Source organism: Anas acuta, chromosome 1, assembly GCF_963932015.1.
Source record: "Anas acuta chromosome 1, bAnaAcu1.1, whole genome shotgun sequence".
Lineage (NCBI taxonomy): Eukaryota > Metazoa > Chordata > Aves > Anseriformes > Anatidae > Anas > Anas acuta.
In genome coordinates this window covers 190698987-190716449 of record NC_088979.1, presented here as the reverse complement: position 1 = coordinate 190716449, position 17463 = coordinate 190698987, and the positions used below count along the sequence as shown (strand labels likewise).

The 17463-nt window shown below is 45.1% G+C and overlaps 1 protein-coding gene across 1 annotated transcript in view; it reads left to right on the top strand.

Moving 5' to 3' along the window:
* The window catches only part of CDHR3 (cadherin related family member 3), a 33275-nt gene extending 18195 nt beyond the window's left edge, over window positions 1–15080 (top strand). The window contains exons 12-19 of the mRNA XM_068669782.1: window positions 1992–2218; window positions 3246–3417; window positions 4498–4742; window positions 7446–7627; window positions 8984–8997; window positions 10684–10715; window positions 11237–11285; window positions 13736–15080. Of these exons, the coding sequence (XP_068525883.1) occupies window positions 1992–2218; window positions 3246–3417; window positions 4498–4742; window positions 7446–7627; window positions 8984–8997; window positions 10684–10715; window positions 11237–11285; window positions 13736–14037 (1223 nt within the window). The 3' untranslated portion in view covers window positions 14038–15080. The remainder of the gene's footprint in view (window positions 1–1991; window positions 2219–3245; window positions 3418–4497; window positions 4743–7445; window positions 7628–8983; window positions 8998–10683; window positions 10716–11236; window positions 11286–13735) is intronic.
* The last annotated feature ends 2383 nt before the right edge of the window (window positions 15081–17463 follow it).

The window sequence follows — 17463 nt, the reverse complement described above, 5'->3', positions numbered from 1 at the left end:
CTGACATCTGTTGGATATAAGCTGGATAAATCTTGATCCTCATTCTGGACTTTCCATGGTAACAGAAAAACTGAAGTTGGAAAGGACCTCTGGAGGTCTCAAGTCCAACTCCTGCTCAAAGTGGGGCCAGTTTCACAATTAGGCCATGTTGCTCAGGGCCTCATCCAGTCGAGTTTTGAAAATTTCCAACAGTGGAGATATCACAGCCTCTCTAAGCCCTTGCTTCAGCTGACCAACTTTCATTCCAGATAATTTTTCTTTGTACACATTTGGAATTTCCTATGTTGCCACCTGTGTCCTTTCCCTGTTCTTTCATGGTTCCCTCCTGAGAACGGTGAATCTCTGTCTTCCCTGTGCCTGACTTTTAGGTAGTGGGGTACAGCAACTAAATTCCACTTTCACTGTTCCTCCTCTGGCCTGCACAACCCCAGTGCCACCAGCCTCTCCTCCTGCCTCCTGGGCTCTGCTCCATGCTGTCTTAATCCCCCCTGGCTTTACTCCTGTTTGTTAGTGTCTCTCCTACCTGGGGCCCCAAACTGGTCTCAGGTCCCCTTTTGTGGCTTTATGAGTGCTGAGGAGAAGGGAGTGGTCACTTTTCACCACATCTTGGTAACACGCTCATTAATGCAGCCCAGCATGTGGTAGCTCATGAATAACTTGTCCACCAGGGCCTGGGGTCCTGCTCGGTCAGTCCCAGCCTGTGTTGGTGCACGGGCTTGTTTTGGTCCAGGGGTAAGATCTACATTTGTCTGTGCCGAGCTCCTTAAGGCCTGTTGACCTATTGCTCCAGCCTGCCAGGCCCTTCTGAACAGCAGCACGTCTACCACTGCCCCAGGCTGGTATTACTCAGAAACCTGTCCCAATGGCCAACCAACAAGGAAGATGTGCAACTGCATCACACAGCAGGCTTAGATAACTTAGTGTCTGCTTGAACACACCAAATGATTATGGCCAGCACAGGCTCAAAGCACGGGTAAAGGCAGCTGTGCCTGTGGTCAGCAGACCTGTGGGGCTCTGCGGTGCTTTAGTGCCCTGGGGGGACAGGAAAAAAAGCATATTTCAAGCAGCCCTGCTGTCCTGTCCACAACCTCCTCTCCCTTATCACGGGCCAAGGAGCAGGCCCAAATCTCCAGCCCTAACCCTTAGCTCTGTTTTCTTCCTCCCCTGGTCAGGGGGATCCTGCTAAGGGTCTGCAGGCCTGCACAAATCACTCCTGCGTGCCCTCTGAAGAAGCCATCGTTGGTCACTGAAGAATGTGGTGGAAATGCAGCTGGTGTGGGGATGTGTGGCCTGGGACGGAGCTGGGGACACGGGGAGGCTGAGGGTGACCAGCTCCCAGGGGAGGTCTGCCTGGCAGAGGGACACTGACAGCGCTGGCTCCTGTAAAACAGGAAAACAAGGAGGGCTACGGGAGGAGCAGGAGACACACAGTGGTTGCTCAGCAATTGGGCTGAGCTGGCAAGACCTGAGCCCAGCTGAATCAAGGCTGAATCAAGTCTGCAGAGATGGGTGTGCACAGTCCCAATGTAGTTCCCACAGTTTACAGCACTGTCATTTGTAGCTTGCTTCATAAATGCTCCATGCAGAGGTGATTCAAACCACCCTTTAAACACCCCAGAAGGAGGAGCAGCGATTATTTCTGAGGGAGGACAAAGAGTCTAGTGCTTGGGCTGCTGCAAGGCAGTAATTTGTGTGTCAGTGCATGGCTCTGGGGTGGCTCTTGCCACCAGAGCACTTTTGCTGTGTTTCTCTACGGACTCCTTGCATTCTGGTATTTATTGCTAGTAGGCAAGCCTATACGTGGGGGAGCCATAACACAACACTGTAAACTGGTATTTCTTACAATTATGTTTTACTTCTTTGGGGTGAAAAATACTCTAAAACAAATGTGTAGTTACGGTTTCATCAAGCTTCTGCAGGAACAAGCAATCTGTACTTCCTTTTCCTCTATGCTTAAAATGTTAGTGAAATATGGGTTTTCTTCCTCTTAGTTGGATCCAGAATTGGAGAAGTGCATGCCAGCGATGCAGACTGGCCACCCAGTGTCATCACTTATTCCATTGTAGCTGGAGGAGGCACCAGAGATTACACAAATATATTCTGGATCAGCCCAACTAATGGAGATGTGAAGATTTTGGCTAGATTAGACTATGAAACAACTCAGAAACACCTTTTCACAGTGCAGGCCTCAGACCAGGAGAAGACTGCAACAGCATCTGTGAGTAAATCCAGTCTACTGCTCCCCCTTTATCTATGTTTTTCTCTCTTGTTCTTGACAAGAGCAGTAAGACGTTGGGCAAACCACTTTTGGTCTGTAAAAGGTAAGTCCTGCACAGGACTGTAAATTGGTCAGGTGAAAGAGATGGTGCTTACTGTCTTGATTCGTTTCTTACAAAATGGATTAAAGAAATATTTTTTTATTTTTAATTCTTTTTTTCTTTCAGTCTTTCTTCCTTGTCTTCCAGATAAATAAAATTGTTTTCTGTGCCCTAGCCAATTTAAGGTATTCCTTATGGCTACATATGTACCAGAAAACAGAAAAAGGAAAGAGTCTTGAGGCCAAGTAGCAGAGCCTAACTGTATCCATGCCTAGTACTGAGTCTTTTTTGGACTTCATCTAGTGCCCCTATGGCGCTCAGACATACTTATGATTTTACATGTGACCTTTTTTCACTACAAAATGCTCAGTGTAACATAAGAATTGTGTTGCAGTCCATCAGAGTTGTGTTTTTATGGGGTGAGTCAGAGGGGGTTTAGAAAGGCCATTACCAGCATTTCTCTCATACTGGCATGGTCAGTCTATAAGGAGTCTTCCTTCCTTTCATGGATCATATTCTGAATTATTATTAACTATGCTAAGAAGCCTAACTAATGTCTGTGAAGCAATTTGAGACATTTGAAAGGAAGTTTAATGAATGTCTGGTACTATTATTAATTCTCATTCTTACTATGACACACTTCAGGTAATTCAAATGATCAGCCACATCAGATTGAAATCCCTGTGGTTTTGGAACATGCTTCAAGTTAAGGAAACTGTAACAAAAGATTTCCAATCACAAGAAGCGAAGGTCAAATGATCACAGGCATTTTCTGGTAGAATCCAGTGTGGAAAGGAGGGTCATTGCTCTTCAAATGCTGTTGACCAGAAGAGCAAAAGGGGCAAAGTGAAATAGCTTCTGAAGTTAATAAAATTCTGTTTCAGCACAGTAGAGGAAATTCAGCTAGCTATTACTCTTTTCTTTCAGGTAACTGTGAATGTTTTAGATGTAAATGATGAAGAACCAGTTTGTTCACCCAATTTCTATGCATCTCAAATCCCAGTCAGTTTATCAGCTGGGACCAATATAAATGGCTTCAGGATTCAATGTCAAGATCGCGATTCTGATCCCAGGTCCTTCCGTTACTTCATTAAAGAAGGTACTGTGTCATAGCATGTGAGCTGGGAGCAGCACACAAATTCTTAAACACATGGTTCAGTTTTATTTGTAAATAGAAGTCTAGCACAGTTTAAGTGCTACTTCTCACGGAGAGTTAATTGTGATCCCCAAGTTTCACATGTCATTATTTTGCTGCTTACCGAAAGAGATGTTTCTATAAGTTGGCTATGGATGCTGCCACCTAGAATGATGCCCTTGCAAGTTTGGATTGCCTACCACATTAATTAATTGGCAACGGACTGCATAATTGAGAAGGACTTTAGTAGAATGAGCTAGAAAGATCTTCATGATCAAATTTAACTTCCAATTATAGTTGAGTGAATCTTGAGAAGCTGTGGTGGCTTTTGTTACTCTGCATACCTCACCCTTAGGTGATGATAATCAGATGATGGTAAGTAACTGAGCAAACCTGCATGTCCTAATTCCATGCCCTATGCATTAAAACCACATTATAAAAATATATTAGGCTTGAACCTAATAATCAACTGCATCTGGAGAACTGTTACAGTATGGACTGACATTTGGCTTCATAAAGAAGGAAACACCCTCTCTTGGGGAAATTTCATTTGTTGTTGTTGCTGAGGTTATTGACACACACTGCTGAAACTTTAAGTGTGGTTGCTGGCATGATTTTAGTCTGTGCCAAGCAGTACATTTACAGAGAGATCCTGGGCATTGCTGAGGAACCTAGGACCTTGCCCAGTGCACTGTGTATGGGCCCTATGGAGTGAAGGCTCAAAGGTTTGCCTACGCAGATGTGCTCTGTGCCTTGCAGTGGGCCTTGGAGACAGAGCCCAAGGTCCATTATATGTTGGATGGTGGACATGGCCTTCAAGGTCACCTCAACTCTGGAGCTCTACAGGGCAACAAAAGCAAAACCAAAGTACATCTGGTGCTTTTACACCACACGGGTGTAAAATGATCCATAAAAACTCATCAACAGAAACTGCTCTTTCTGTTTGCTTAGTGCATTTATTTTAATGTGGGGTTGTTTTTCACTGTTCTTCCTTTTTTTTTTGTTGTTTTCATTTATTTATTTATTCACTGTTATCACTTGCAGGCAATGTGAACAATCATTTCACCTTTTCACCAAGTGCTGGCTCCAACACATCTCGGCTGATTCTTGCATCTAGGTTTGACTATGACAGCGGACTTGATATAAGCTGGATTTACAGGCTGCGTGTCTACATAACAGATGACAATTTACTATCTGCCAGGGACAAAGCTACACACCTAGTTAAAACTGGTACAGTGTCCTTAAGCATCAGGGTTATCCCAAACCCAACAACTGCCATTAGCACCACAGTAAGTTCACTCAAATTTATGCTCAATTCTGCAGTTCTTTTATGGGCTAATTGCCATGGGAATGAAGAAAAGAGGGTAGATGTGTGCAAAAGGAAAGCAAAAACCAACAGGGGGTCCACATTTGGGAAGTGTTGAGCCTTGTGTTCTTACATTGAAGCCACTGGTTGTAGATATGCTTGGTGTCAGGAAAGATTCTTGGTAAAGATTTGTAACATCTGTTTTGTATTTTAGTTTCTAAAATGAAAAGGGTGAGTATCCAAGCACCAGGCACTCTGCCATTACCATGTAACTGGAAAGTTAAGGATTTTGGCAGCTTTATTAATAAGGAAAGTGTAGGGGTTAACCTTTGCCTGGAACCTTAAAATTACCTCATGCATTTTGTTCAGCCTCCTTTTTCTTTCATTTATTTATTTATTTTTGCTTTTCACTACTCCGGTGTCCTTGCACTTCTGTTTGCTTCTTTAGCAGTGGGATGAATTACTCTGTGCCTACCAAAGTCAAAATAGACAACAACGATGACAACAAGAAATCATTATCATTTGCAAGGGCCATTTTTTCATCCCTCAGTCACCCTCATGTAAAAGTTCAAGCTGCCTGTCAGGAGCTGAAGCAGTTGTGCACATCCTGAGTTCTCAGCAGGTTTCAGACAGGCAAAGCCAGATGGGTGGGATGGGTACTCCCAGAGCTCCCTGTCCTCATGGTGGTCCATAGCTGAGCGGGGGAAGCCTGCAAAACCTTTGGCAGCCAGTCCGGGACCTGGCCTCGCACCCTGATCAGCCTGTGGAGCTGTGCACCTGCATCCCAGTGACATAGCCAGCTCCTTGGCACATCCATCTCAGGCAAGCTCTGGCTCAATGGTTTTGCTCTGGAGCCAATTTCCCTCAGGGTGCTGCAGGACACAAGCAGAGCTTGCTTTCCTCCTGCCTGCTGGAGCAGCACAGCCTGGTGGGTGCAGAGCAGCCTGCCTCCATCCTTGTGCTGATCGCTGCCTTCATCCCTTGTCTCGTCATATCTTCATCATCCAAAGTCCATGCATTTTCTTCCTGCCTGCAGATGGCATTAGCCTTTCTCCATTGCATGCAGGAAGAAAAATATTAGGATATTGAAGGGGTAAAAGAGTTGTTTATTGTAAAACTGCCCAAATGTGCCAGGGTAGGCTAGTAACTGAGCCAGAGTCAGGGGATCTTCCAAACAGCACGTGCAAGTCCGGAAGCTTTGCTATGAAAGTGCTTAAATCCAGACTTGCAGACTGATTAATAACCCAATTATCATCTAATGCTCTGTTTGGAAGGAATAAATGGCTTTTTCACAGCCTTCTCCTCCCCCCTGCTTGATGAAGGAATGAAAAGTTAAGCTGAATAACGAGACTTATTCCGTGTTTTTTTTTTTTTTTTCCCATGCTTTACTACAACCACAGACAGTACAGACGACATACCTCAGTGTTAATCTGCCTGCCCAGAGATATCAGCCTCCCATTTTCATACTGTTTTCCAGAAGAGCACTTCCATTTCAGCACCTTCTCCCATCACTGCTCATTACCTGGGTTCAGCGTAGCAACCTGATGACTGGGATGCTGTAATGCTGGTAGTGCACTGACAGGAAGCCCCGTTCCCAAAAGCCACTCGTGACTTCAGTCCCAAAGAGGATGGAGTGGTGGTGGTGATCTTAGGATTATTTTAGCCTTTGTGTAAGGATTTGATGTGCCCAGCACAACTGACTGGCAATGGACACTGACAGCTCTTCACTTTAAACGTCTCCTTTTAATAGTGACTGATATTACCCACTCCAGCTACCTGTCAATTTTTGCAAGGCTAAATAAGTTACTTCAAAGGTGTCCCTAGGTGGAAAACAAATAGATATCCTTACTGAACTTCATACACAATGTGATTATAAATGTCTTACAGAAAATTTAATAAAAATGTTGGTAGATGATTGAAATGAATAGAACCACACCATGTATTGACCCAGGTAGAGCAATCAAGTAATTTCTAATTCATATAAAGACAGTTTCATGACGGGACCCTAATGAATGAGCTGCTAGTGACCTGCCAGCTCAGAGCTGTGTCTCCTGGCACACAGAAGATGTGGGAGATCACGACTGCTCAGGAAGTGTGGTTTTCCCTTCTGGAGCGAATCACAGGGCAAAAAAATAAGTTTCATTTATTTTATACAATAACCTAATTCCTCAGGGTTCAACTGCTTTTATGAAGGGGGCCGAATGATCACTGCAGTGCAGATGACCTACTTCCAGTTTTGCCTTAGGTAACAAGAAGCCATTATCTCGGTAATGGCAGTATTCCCTGAACTTCCAAACCCTCCAACAGTGCACTCGCAGCTTCTCAGGCAATCTGAGGCTTTTCAACCCCACCATGGCACGCCTATTTTAATATCAGACATTGAAACACCATCTGGAACCAGCTTTTGCATTGTGGGTGGGCTCCGTTTCACCTGCCTTTGGTTGCCCAGGATCTCGGTGGCCTATCTCAGCCATCTGAGCTGCTTCGGCAGCCAGCAGAGAGGTACGTGGGGTGAATCACTTCTCCAGCAGACGCTATCTTCCTCTGCCGATCATCTGCAGAGCCCTGGGGCAAGCTTGGGCCAGGTGCCTGGGTGCAGAAGTTCAGCCAGATGAACGGTGCCATCGGTGTCGGTAACCTGACAAGAATGCAGTGTTGAGAAACGTTTCCTATCTTGTTTTAAAAGCCTGGCTTTACTCTGGTGACGAGGAAGGAAAATCTCTACTCCGACTCGGCGTGGTACGTGCCCTTCATCATCACCCTCGGCGGTCTGCTGCTCCTGGGACTGCTGGGGTACCTGGGGCTCCTGCTGGCCACGTGGCTCCGCACCCGCTGCCCTCCGGCGCACAAGGCAGACGGCGCTCCTCTGTGAGTCCTCCCGGGTGTCATGCCAGGGAGCCCCTGGCACGGGCAGGGAGAGCTCAGCCTTTTCAGCCGTAACAAAATCTGTGCTTTGAATGCTTTATGGCGGTATGCCCTCTGCTGTAGTAAATGCAATTACTGGCTACAGCAATATTTGGTGTTAAGAAATGAAGGAAAAATGTCCATGGATTTTTTTTTTTCTTCACGGATTTGCTGATACTTCAGCATTAGCTAAAGGTCACAGTGGAATTAACAGTCATGACCTCTAACAGCAGCTAAGCTTGTAAGGCCCTGTTGGAATCCGTGCCTGACTGTGCTGAGCAAAAACACAAATGTCCCCACTGCCCACTGCAAGGGCGCTGCCATCCAGGCAGGTACCACTTGCATATTCCTCCCTCTCAGCCTAGGAGCTCTGAGATCTTTCCAAACGTTGGCGCTAATGCCAAATTCTGTGTTCTGGCAAAGCTTCTGCAGATTTCCTGCAGTGTTACCCAGGCCTGCTGCAAGGCTCTGGCCCATAAAGCCTCATGGAACCTCTAAGCACTCTTTTTTGGCAAAAGCCGTGGAAGCACCTGGGAACAGCTCTGGTTCAGTGTGGGGAGACATTGCTGCTGGGAGTCCGAGTGCCTATAAACTGGCATTGTCACAAAAGCAAAGATAAGCAGCTCTGTCAGCGGGCTGGGCTTTAAAAAGGATTTCTGTAAATATTCTCAGGATTTGAAGTTAAATTTAGAAATTGTAGAAAATGTAAAGAAGTAATATATGACTGTGATTATAATTCAAATGGTGTGTGCAAGGAGTTTAGCAATTCATGATAAAAATGACAAATGAATCTAGAAGCATATAGCTCGGCCATTGTTATTATTTATTAATAGGGCAAGTGATTCATTGGGAGCAGGCTCTTCCATTAAAAAGCAATTTTTATATTTTCAAATACCTTTACAATCTTTCAAATGTTTTAAAAAGTATTATCTGAGCACCGCAGATCAAAAAAATTGACCTTCCTCCAAGGATGGAACAAGATGAGAATGTCTGAAAATACATTTTTCCAGATTACATAAATCCATAATGCTATCATCAATAAGTCTGTATCTTTTTACTATCATCCCTTCCTGGAGATGTACTAGCACAATGCTCAGGGCTGTTTTCCTGTTTGGGAGCAGTGTTAAATGATGCAGGCATTTAGTGAAAGGAAAGCATAAAACAAACAAATCAAGCAAATCTCAGAACTCAAGGAAACTCATCCTTCTTGCCAAGTGGAAGAGCATGAAGCATGATACTTTTATGTAGGCATAAGCATGATATTTCCTAACTGCACTTCTTAATCTTTTTTTTTTTTTTTTTTTTTTTTTTTCATTACAGGATAAATGATCCAGGTGCGTACCTCTTTTCTATATTTTAATACCTCTCAACAACACGGTGTTTGCTGTTCTGTGTAAAATTTGTAAATCCATTTCTAGACAAATACATTTAGCCCAGTACAGACTTACTCTGATCAAACACCCTGGCTGATAGTGGGATGCCAGCCCATGAGATGGTCCTTTTGGTCCTCAGATCTATTAACTACTAGGTAAACCCAAGTTTAGAGTAGCCTGCTATTCTGGTGTGGATGCTAAAGAATTACAGTATTTTTCACATGCATTTCATATGCTATCTGTAAAAAAAAATCTTATCCCTCCAAAGCACCTTCGAAAGTCCTCTCCACTGTAATTCCCTGTTCTCTGATCCCTTTCATTTGCTGCCCTGATTTCATCACATACTCCTGAAGATTTATATTCAAGTATTGGTGCTTGTAAAGGTGTTTGTATAACTTAGCAGAGGCGTAAGTTACATACACAAAGCCAGGTGTTCTTTAAGCAGTCTTCCTTCTAATCCCATTAGCATTCCCCTGACAAGCATGGCATGCCTCTTCTCAATCAGTATTGCCCAGCTTGAAAAAAAAAGCACCACAACAACATGTGACTAACAAACCCCAACAAAACTAGCTGTTCTCCTGGTTGCCCAATCTGAGACTTTTCAGCATTGGCCGGCTTCCAAAAAACGGTTGCTTGGTGCTTTCTGAAAAACTGGTTCCCAAATGCTGGGCAGCAAAGGTCAGACAGAACAGGTTCCCATTGATGCTCAGGTTCAGGCCCATCTGCAATATTTCAGAGCATTGCAGGTCTGGCCATAAAGCCCATTGGTGGCTTCCTCTGAAGGAAGGACGTTAAACAAACCAGCAAGGAGTGAACAAGAAGAAATCATAGCAACTAGTTGGGTATCATCCACAAATCCATGCTGTCGAGATGCCTGTGGCACTGCCGCTGTGTTTGTTTGCATGTGGGATGAGTTAATAGTGTGGTAAATTCACACATAACCAAACTGTTCTTCAATCTGAATATGACTTGACTGGATCTGCAGCACTTCCCTGTTTTGTCTCCAAATGCATGTTTGAGTGCACAAGCTTAGTAAGTATAAACATTCTTGGGAAAAATCTACATTTGTAATTCAAATATCCCCCAAAGTGAAACTTGTTTGCTAGTAGATAGCCAGTCCAAGGCCCCTACAACACCCAGGTCCTCAAAATACGCCTTGAAGAGGTGGTACGTGGTGCACAGACCTGTGCTGGCTGGGTGCCTGGGTGGGGACATCTCGCCCCTGAAGAAGACTCTGGTTGTGCCAGGGTGCAGTGCAGTGGCATGCATAAAAGGAATTATTCACTGAGCAAATGTGTGAATAAGTTTCAATAATGAATACATTTGAATTTCTACATCTGTTCATGTCATTTATGAAGGATGTTTTAAGAAACCATTGTTATTTATTCATGACTGAAGGAACAAGACTTTTCAAGGCGCAACTTTTAATTTGTCATTGGCAACTGTGAATCGCCACTCCAAACCATTATGAAGATGTTTGCCTTTCAAATAGTGTTAGGGATCACCTAACAATTAAGACTCACTTAAGTTGTCTGAGAAGCTGAGAACTATGAATATCTATTTTTTGGGGGGAAACTTGACTTTAATATCTATAATCAATGTCCAAAAAAATCTGATTCTTTACAACGTGCATTTTCTTTCTTGTAGGAAAGAAGAAACCTAAGAAAGAAGTGGTTTTGGTGAGTACTGCCAGCCTCAGAGCAAAACAAAAGTTTAGTTTTGACCCCCATCATGTGGTATGATCATAGTTATTTCCACTGTAATAGATTATTATTATTATTATTATTATTACTATTATTATTATTTTAATTTTTCTCCCAGATACCACATCTAGGGGCTCCTTCCTTTTTCATACCCATAATGGCATAAAGGCTGCAGTGTGCTCTCTCCCTCCCCAGGTTCTTTGGAGAGGGGATTCCCAAGCCTCCTCTGGGTGGAGGTGAAGCTCTTGTGGTTTACACACGTGGGGGTATTTTGCATGTTAGACCTTATTAATTCTCCTTTGAACATCTAGCAGCAACACCCTACACCACAAATGGCCTTTGTTGCCAGTTTTGATTAAACTCAGCCTACAGGAATGCACTATACAGGTCATACAAATCCGCCTCCATCCATGTAGGTCAGCATTTCCAAGTCACTGCTCCTCCTTCTTGCTTAACTAATTCACAGGATTCGTTCCACGTTTTGTCTCCCTTCACAGAAAATGACAAGGCTAAACACTGTCTTTGATGGAGAAGCCAGAGACCCAGGTAATAAAAAGCAATTAACAGTGAATATGAATATTTGGCCGGAAACAAACTGGATTAGTTGACTTAAATATGGTTTGACATTTGCTTTTCGTATTTCAGATTTGCTGTTTCCAAGGAGAGCAGGAGCTATATTTCACAGATAGTGAAAATCAAGACAGTGCCCTAGTAACATTTCTAATGGTAGAATACACTCACATCCCAGGTCAGATTATTCACTGCTGCTCTGCTAACCCTGAGTGTGAGGAGCTGGTGCTAGGAGGTGAGAGATGAGGAGGAATTTGCTCCCAGCCTCCTGCCCTGCTGCTGTCACGGCTACGTGGTTTCACCTCCCCGTGCATGGGAAATGGCCAGCGGGTTAATGTAGCCGCAGGGGTGCTGAGTCTGTCTCCAAAACCTCTCCCTGGATGCAGAGTGGGTGGGTGAGCTACTGGCACCTGCACAAACCTCCTCCAGGCAGGAACAGCACATCGCTGCTATTTATCTGAGGCTTGAGCATCTCTTGCTGGGAAGGACAGAGAAGACCATTCTGCTTTCAGATACAGCTGTGGTGGCTGAGGGCCCACATGGAGAGGAAGGGTTGGTAGAATGTGGAAAACACTCGGTCAAAATAGGTCTTCAACAAATACGTCTGAAAATAGGTCTGAAACAATAGATCTCAAATTATCCAGGAAAAAAAAAAAAAAAAAAAAAAGTTGGCCTTGTTTGAGGCTTGGATTCATCTAGCCAAATTTCCACCCAAGTGTTTGTACCTCGTGTTTCTTGTTAGCTGTCTCTGGGCTCTTAGAGGCTGTGAGCTAATAGGAAACACTAGGCACAGGGACTTCAGTAGAATTTGGGTGAACAAACGGGCCCCTACTGTGCAATGAAGTTCCTCCACAAGGCTGCCTGAGGATGGTTTGGGCCAAGTCCAAGCCCACCTGCTATTTATAAAGAGGTTCTGGAGGGACATCCAGAAGTCCCTGCTTTTTGCCTGTGTAACGGGGTTTGTTAGATGTTAAACGTGGATATTCTCTAGGCCACTGCAAGAGCTGGGCACCTGGCGGTTCCCTTCCTCAGCAGACCCAACCACACCAGGCTTATGGCCAGCTGAGCCCACCCAAACTGTCCCCCAGAGCCACAGCACCTGCGTTGTACATGCCATAGGCACTATGATGTAACACGGCTTTGTGGGGTCAGGAGAGAATTGTGGGCTCCTCACTCCTCCCTCTCCCCTCCATGGCTTGTCCCAAACCATAGGGGATCGAGCGCTGGCAGTTCAGAGATGAAATCTGATAATTCCCAGCATATCATCTGTTGAATATGGTCAGGAGGGCTGGTCAGGGACTGCTGCCCAATCTGGGCTGCTTTAACATGCCTGCCTTGAAAAAATACCACGCGAAGGGATCCAGTTTCATCTCTAATTGCTCAAATTGTGTTCATGTGTCAGAAACCATTAATTCTGATACAAACTGTAACATGTAGTAACACGTAACCACCGTTTCTTTCCAGGCCTCAATAGTCTTGTTTGTCTCATATTAATGGCGTTTAATTACAAGCAGTGCCACTGCAGATCCTGATTCTGTCTGTTTAGCAAGAGACAATAACTCAGACCGTGAGGCAGTCACACCGGATGGATGGGCATTTTTCCACCTCTCTCTGGATAGTGAATGAACTGAGGGAGGAGAGATCTGCTTTTAGTGTCCAAGTAGAAATTACTCATAAAATCTGAAGAGGGCCAAAAATCTTTGTAGTAAGGAGAGGTAGCAACGTGTGCTAGACAAACCAAACTTAACAATATTTTGTGTATCTGAGGGAGGCATACCCATGCACAAACAGAAAGTGCATTTCATTTCACTGTACTCACAGCAGGCTGGGAGGAAATCAGTTTGTTAAAACAGTGACACAATGCGTACAGCTCAAACCCGTGGGGAATCCCAGATCTCTGAACCTCGTGTCACCCTAGATGACCTGACGTGGTTTGGAAGGCATACGCAGCGTATTGTGATCCTAGCAGGTTTTGCTATACCAAGTAAGCAACTCCTCTTGAAAAAATAGGCACACACATACACAGTGGCCTTTCCCAGCATAGCCACAGGCACGAATTTAGGGAAAGTAAGTCATAACAACTAAGGGCTATGTATGGGTTTGTTACACTGACCACAATAACCCACAGTAATTCGGATAGAGGGTTAGGATGATAACAAGGTCCTGTTTTGAATATTCCTATTCTCTGAAGCGCAGAGCCAGTTTTTGTATTAATGGAAAGCATCCCCGCTGAGCAGCCTCCGCAACTTCCAGGGCACCACACTTGGAGAAATGCAGATTTCCTTCTCGGGGCTGCCTTCCCAAACTCGTCTGGTTTTCCAGGTGTTTCATGTTTTCCTTTTCAGCCTCATCGTGAGGAGAGCTGTCATGTCGTAATCTGCTAAAGTAGTCATGATTTTAAGTTCTTGTCTTTTCTCCCTTGCAAGTCACTGGCAAAATCTATGAATTCAATACCTGGTCGGGGGCCCGGAGGTGGAAGAAGAGCAGTGAGCCCCTTCAGCCCACTCTGGCCATGCAGGTAACATCAGGTGCCAAGCAGTGGTGGCCAAGCGACAGCGGTGGCCAAGACACAGGGAGAGCAGAGGCACCAAGCAAAAAAGAGACTTCAGAGAAGAGGAAAGAGCCAACCACAGAGACAAAGAAAGAACCAACCACAGCTGCCAAGCCCTCAGCAGGGCCATCACAAAAACCAGGGCAGGATGGGGTGAAAGTACAAAAGCAGAAATAGGAATCTGCAGACAAGGGGTTACCCGCACCAGCCCCCAAAGGCAGATGCTGACCTCTTCTCCACAATGAATGCTGCATTTTTGTTACACCAGCCTGAAAGCTCTTTATCTATCTCAGCTGCAAAACATAGGGTGGCCACTGCTGTGGACTCAAAGGCAGGATGAAGCTGGACTTATTTTGGCATGTGCTGGTAAGACTGGGAGAGATGGGAAGGTGCAGTGACAATCAGGGCAATGATCATGGTCTAGGAGCTAGGGGAAATGCAAACCTTGCTTCTCCAAGTGCAAAAACAGACCCTGGTTGTTGCAGAGGAGTTGCTCACTTCTTGTGAAGGGGTGGACATGAAAGGGCAAGAAGAAAAAACGAAAGCACTGTCATGGACAGAAGCATCTGCTGCTCCCTGGGCTGTAGCTGCTGGCAGCTCCCTCCTGGAAGAGCTCTCTGCCCTCAGGCCACCATGGCCAGGTGCTCTTCAGGGCAGGCAGCACACACATGGACCTGCTGAAAGGGGCCAGGAGCACAGCTGCATCCAGTGTGAGGCTGGATTACTTCTCCTGTCCCTGCTGAGTCTGAACAGCAGAAGGGGTGAAAAGCAGATTAGAGTTGAAAAGTTTGCTGGTAACAGCTAAAAATATTTTCTTTTCATTCAGTATTTTATTTCATCCCTTCCTCCCCATCCTGTCTTGCTGTAGGAAAGAACAGAGCTTGAAAGCAGTTTTGGAGTGGAGACAACCCACAACCTGTCATGGTATCTCAGGCTGTCATGTCAACATTTTTAGCTTATTTATCTTTTGTAACACTAGTGGCATTCAATATCTTCACCTTTGGTATTTCCTCTGGCATATTCAGAGTTTTACAGAATCAAGTGGAACACACTCAAAAGAATAATTACAGCAAACACATGTGGTGAAATAATCTTTTCCAAGTGTGATCATGTATAATGTAAGTGCTGTCTAAAAACCTGATATAAAACAAGCAAACTCTGCAAGATTTCAGAAAATTATTTTAATTGTAAGAAAATTAATTATAAATGATGACTTAATACTCAGTGTCTTGGATTCTTTTCTTTTCTGATGAGAAAAAGGTGTTTTGGCAACAAGGGACTGATCTCAGCTAGGTGGTAAAAGACAATTTTTGGTTTAAATTTAGCAGGGACAGTAAGTTAAGATTCTGTCACGCATATTGTTTTTTGTCATACAACAGAGGACCTGGGTGGGGAGGCCCAGGGTAATTTCACTGAGGATCCTATGCTTCACAAAACCACCCTTCACAGTGCTGCAACCCTTGTCTGCACCCTGAAGGAGTGGTTTGGCTCGGGAACAGCTTTCCTTACAAGCACCAAACATCTTGAGTCAAATGACATTTCATTGCGCAATCAGAAACCCAGCGTGTCATGAGCACAATGATAGAGATAGGAAAGAGTGATTTATGGTCTCTGAACACGTTATCAGTTTGCTGTGGCTGTGGTGGTTGTTATAGCGCTGTTTGACCTTCCAGCTCCAACAGGGCTTGTCACATTTTCAGAGCTCCAACCCACCATTGTTTGTGTTCATTTGCTGTAAGCCACAGAATCGCAGAATCGTGGAATGGCTGAGGTTGGGAGGGACCTCTGGAGATCATCTGGTCCAGCCTCCCCCGCAGCATATTACCCAGGGCTGTGTCCAGATGGCTTTTGAACAAGTCTGGGGAAGGAGACTCCCCAACCTCTCTGGGAAACCTGTGCCAGTGCTCAGTCACCCTCACAGTAAAGAAGTTTTTCCTCATGTTCAGACCAAACTTCCCGTGTTTGTGCCTGTTGCCTCTCATCCTATTGCTAGGCACCACTGAGAAGAGTCTGGCCCTGTCCTTTCGACTCCCTCCCTTCACACACTTATACAGATTGATCAGAATCCCCCTGAGCTTTCTCTTCTTGGGGTTGAAGAGGCCCAGCTCCCTCAGCCTTTCCTCATGTGAGGGATGCTCCAGTCCATTCACCGCTTTGGTAGTCCTTCTTTGGACTCCCTCCAGGAGCTCCATGTCCCTCTTGTACTGGGGAGCCCACAGCTGGGCACAATGATCTAGGTGAGGCCTCACCAGGGCTGAGGAGACGGGAAGGATCACCTCCCCCGACCTTCTGGCAGTGCTTTTCCTAATGCACCCCAGGACACCATTGGCCTTCTTGGCCACAAGGGCACATTATGGTTGCACCAGGCAATCTTGGAGGTCTTTCCCAACCTTACTGATTCTATGATTCTGCGTTTGCTGGCTCATGGTCAACTTGTTGTCCCCCAGGACCCCCAGGTCTTTCTTCACAGCTGTAGGCATTTCCTTGGCTGCATGCACTTGAGGAATTTCCATGAAGCATCTCAGGTCACTACAACTCTCCCCTTCCTCCATCTCTCCTGGTTTAAAGCTCTCCTCACCATGTTGGTAAGGACAAAAGTCTCCATCCTTAGTTCTGCAGTAGCTGGTAGCTCTGCTGTAATTCTAATCTCGTCACTGCGACATAAAGGTACCCACAGGCACAGCTGGCACCTAGATCTTTGTTACCTGAAGAAGTTAACTGCATTGTTTTCATAATTTTTTAAAAGTTTATTTTCCTGGCTTTTCTCTAGGGAAGCTAGATGAAATCCCCCTCAATTTCTCTCATTCCACTTTTGTGATTAGGAGATAATTACCCCTTTTTAAAGAGGAGGCAGAAACAGGCTGTTGTTTCTGCCAGGAAACTTGGAAGGAGGTGGACAAAAACTCATCTTTGTTTACTGCTGTTCCTGCTGCTGAACTACGCAAACTTCCTTCCTTCCTTCTCAGGAAAAAAAAAAAAAAAGCCAACAACAGCGTAACATGGTGCCACAGCATGCTGTGAACATTCGTGTAAGCAAAATCATGGTCACGGCCAACGCTGCTGGTGCCGCAGTCTCCCACAGCTGGCCAACATCTGGGTGAGAAGCAGATACCCTGGTGGGGGTGCTCGCATACTCTAGCTTCTGAGCAACAGACAGCTCTACAAAGAGGCAGCGCTGATCTGTGAGCTGCCAGACCTAAGAGTTAATACTGCCCAGGATGCCTCCATCCAGCGGAGGTGAGCCTAGCTGGTGCATTCAGCCTTTTAGGCAACAGGTTCCTTAAAAATATGTCCCCTTGCAAATTCCACGCAGTTTGCTGCATGGAGCAACAATGTGCCGACACTATTATGTGCTTCCTGACTCACAATTAGTTCAATAGGTGCAGTGCTGACCTCCAGCTTTGTCTAATTCTTCATCCTGATCTTCATCTTATTTTGGCCATGCCAAAACTACTTCCAGGTACTCCTTGCTCAGAATCTATGAAATCAAAGAACACGGCTTTATTTGAGCATCAGCTTGATGGAAAAGCAGCACGATTTTCCCATCAGCTGCCCCTAGTGCTATTGACTTTTTTTTCCCACTGAAGGAATCAAGAACAGCCT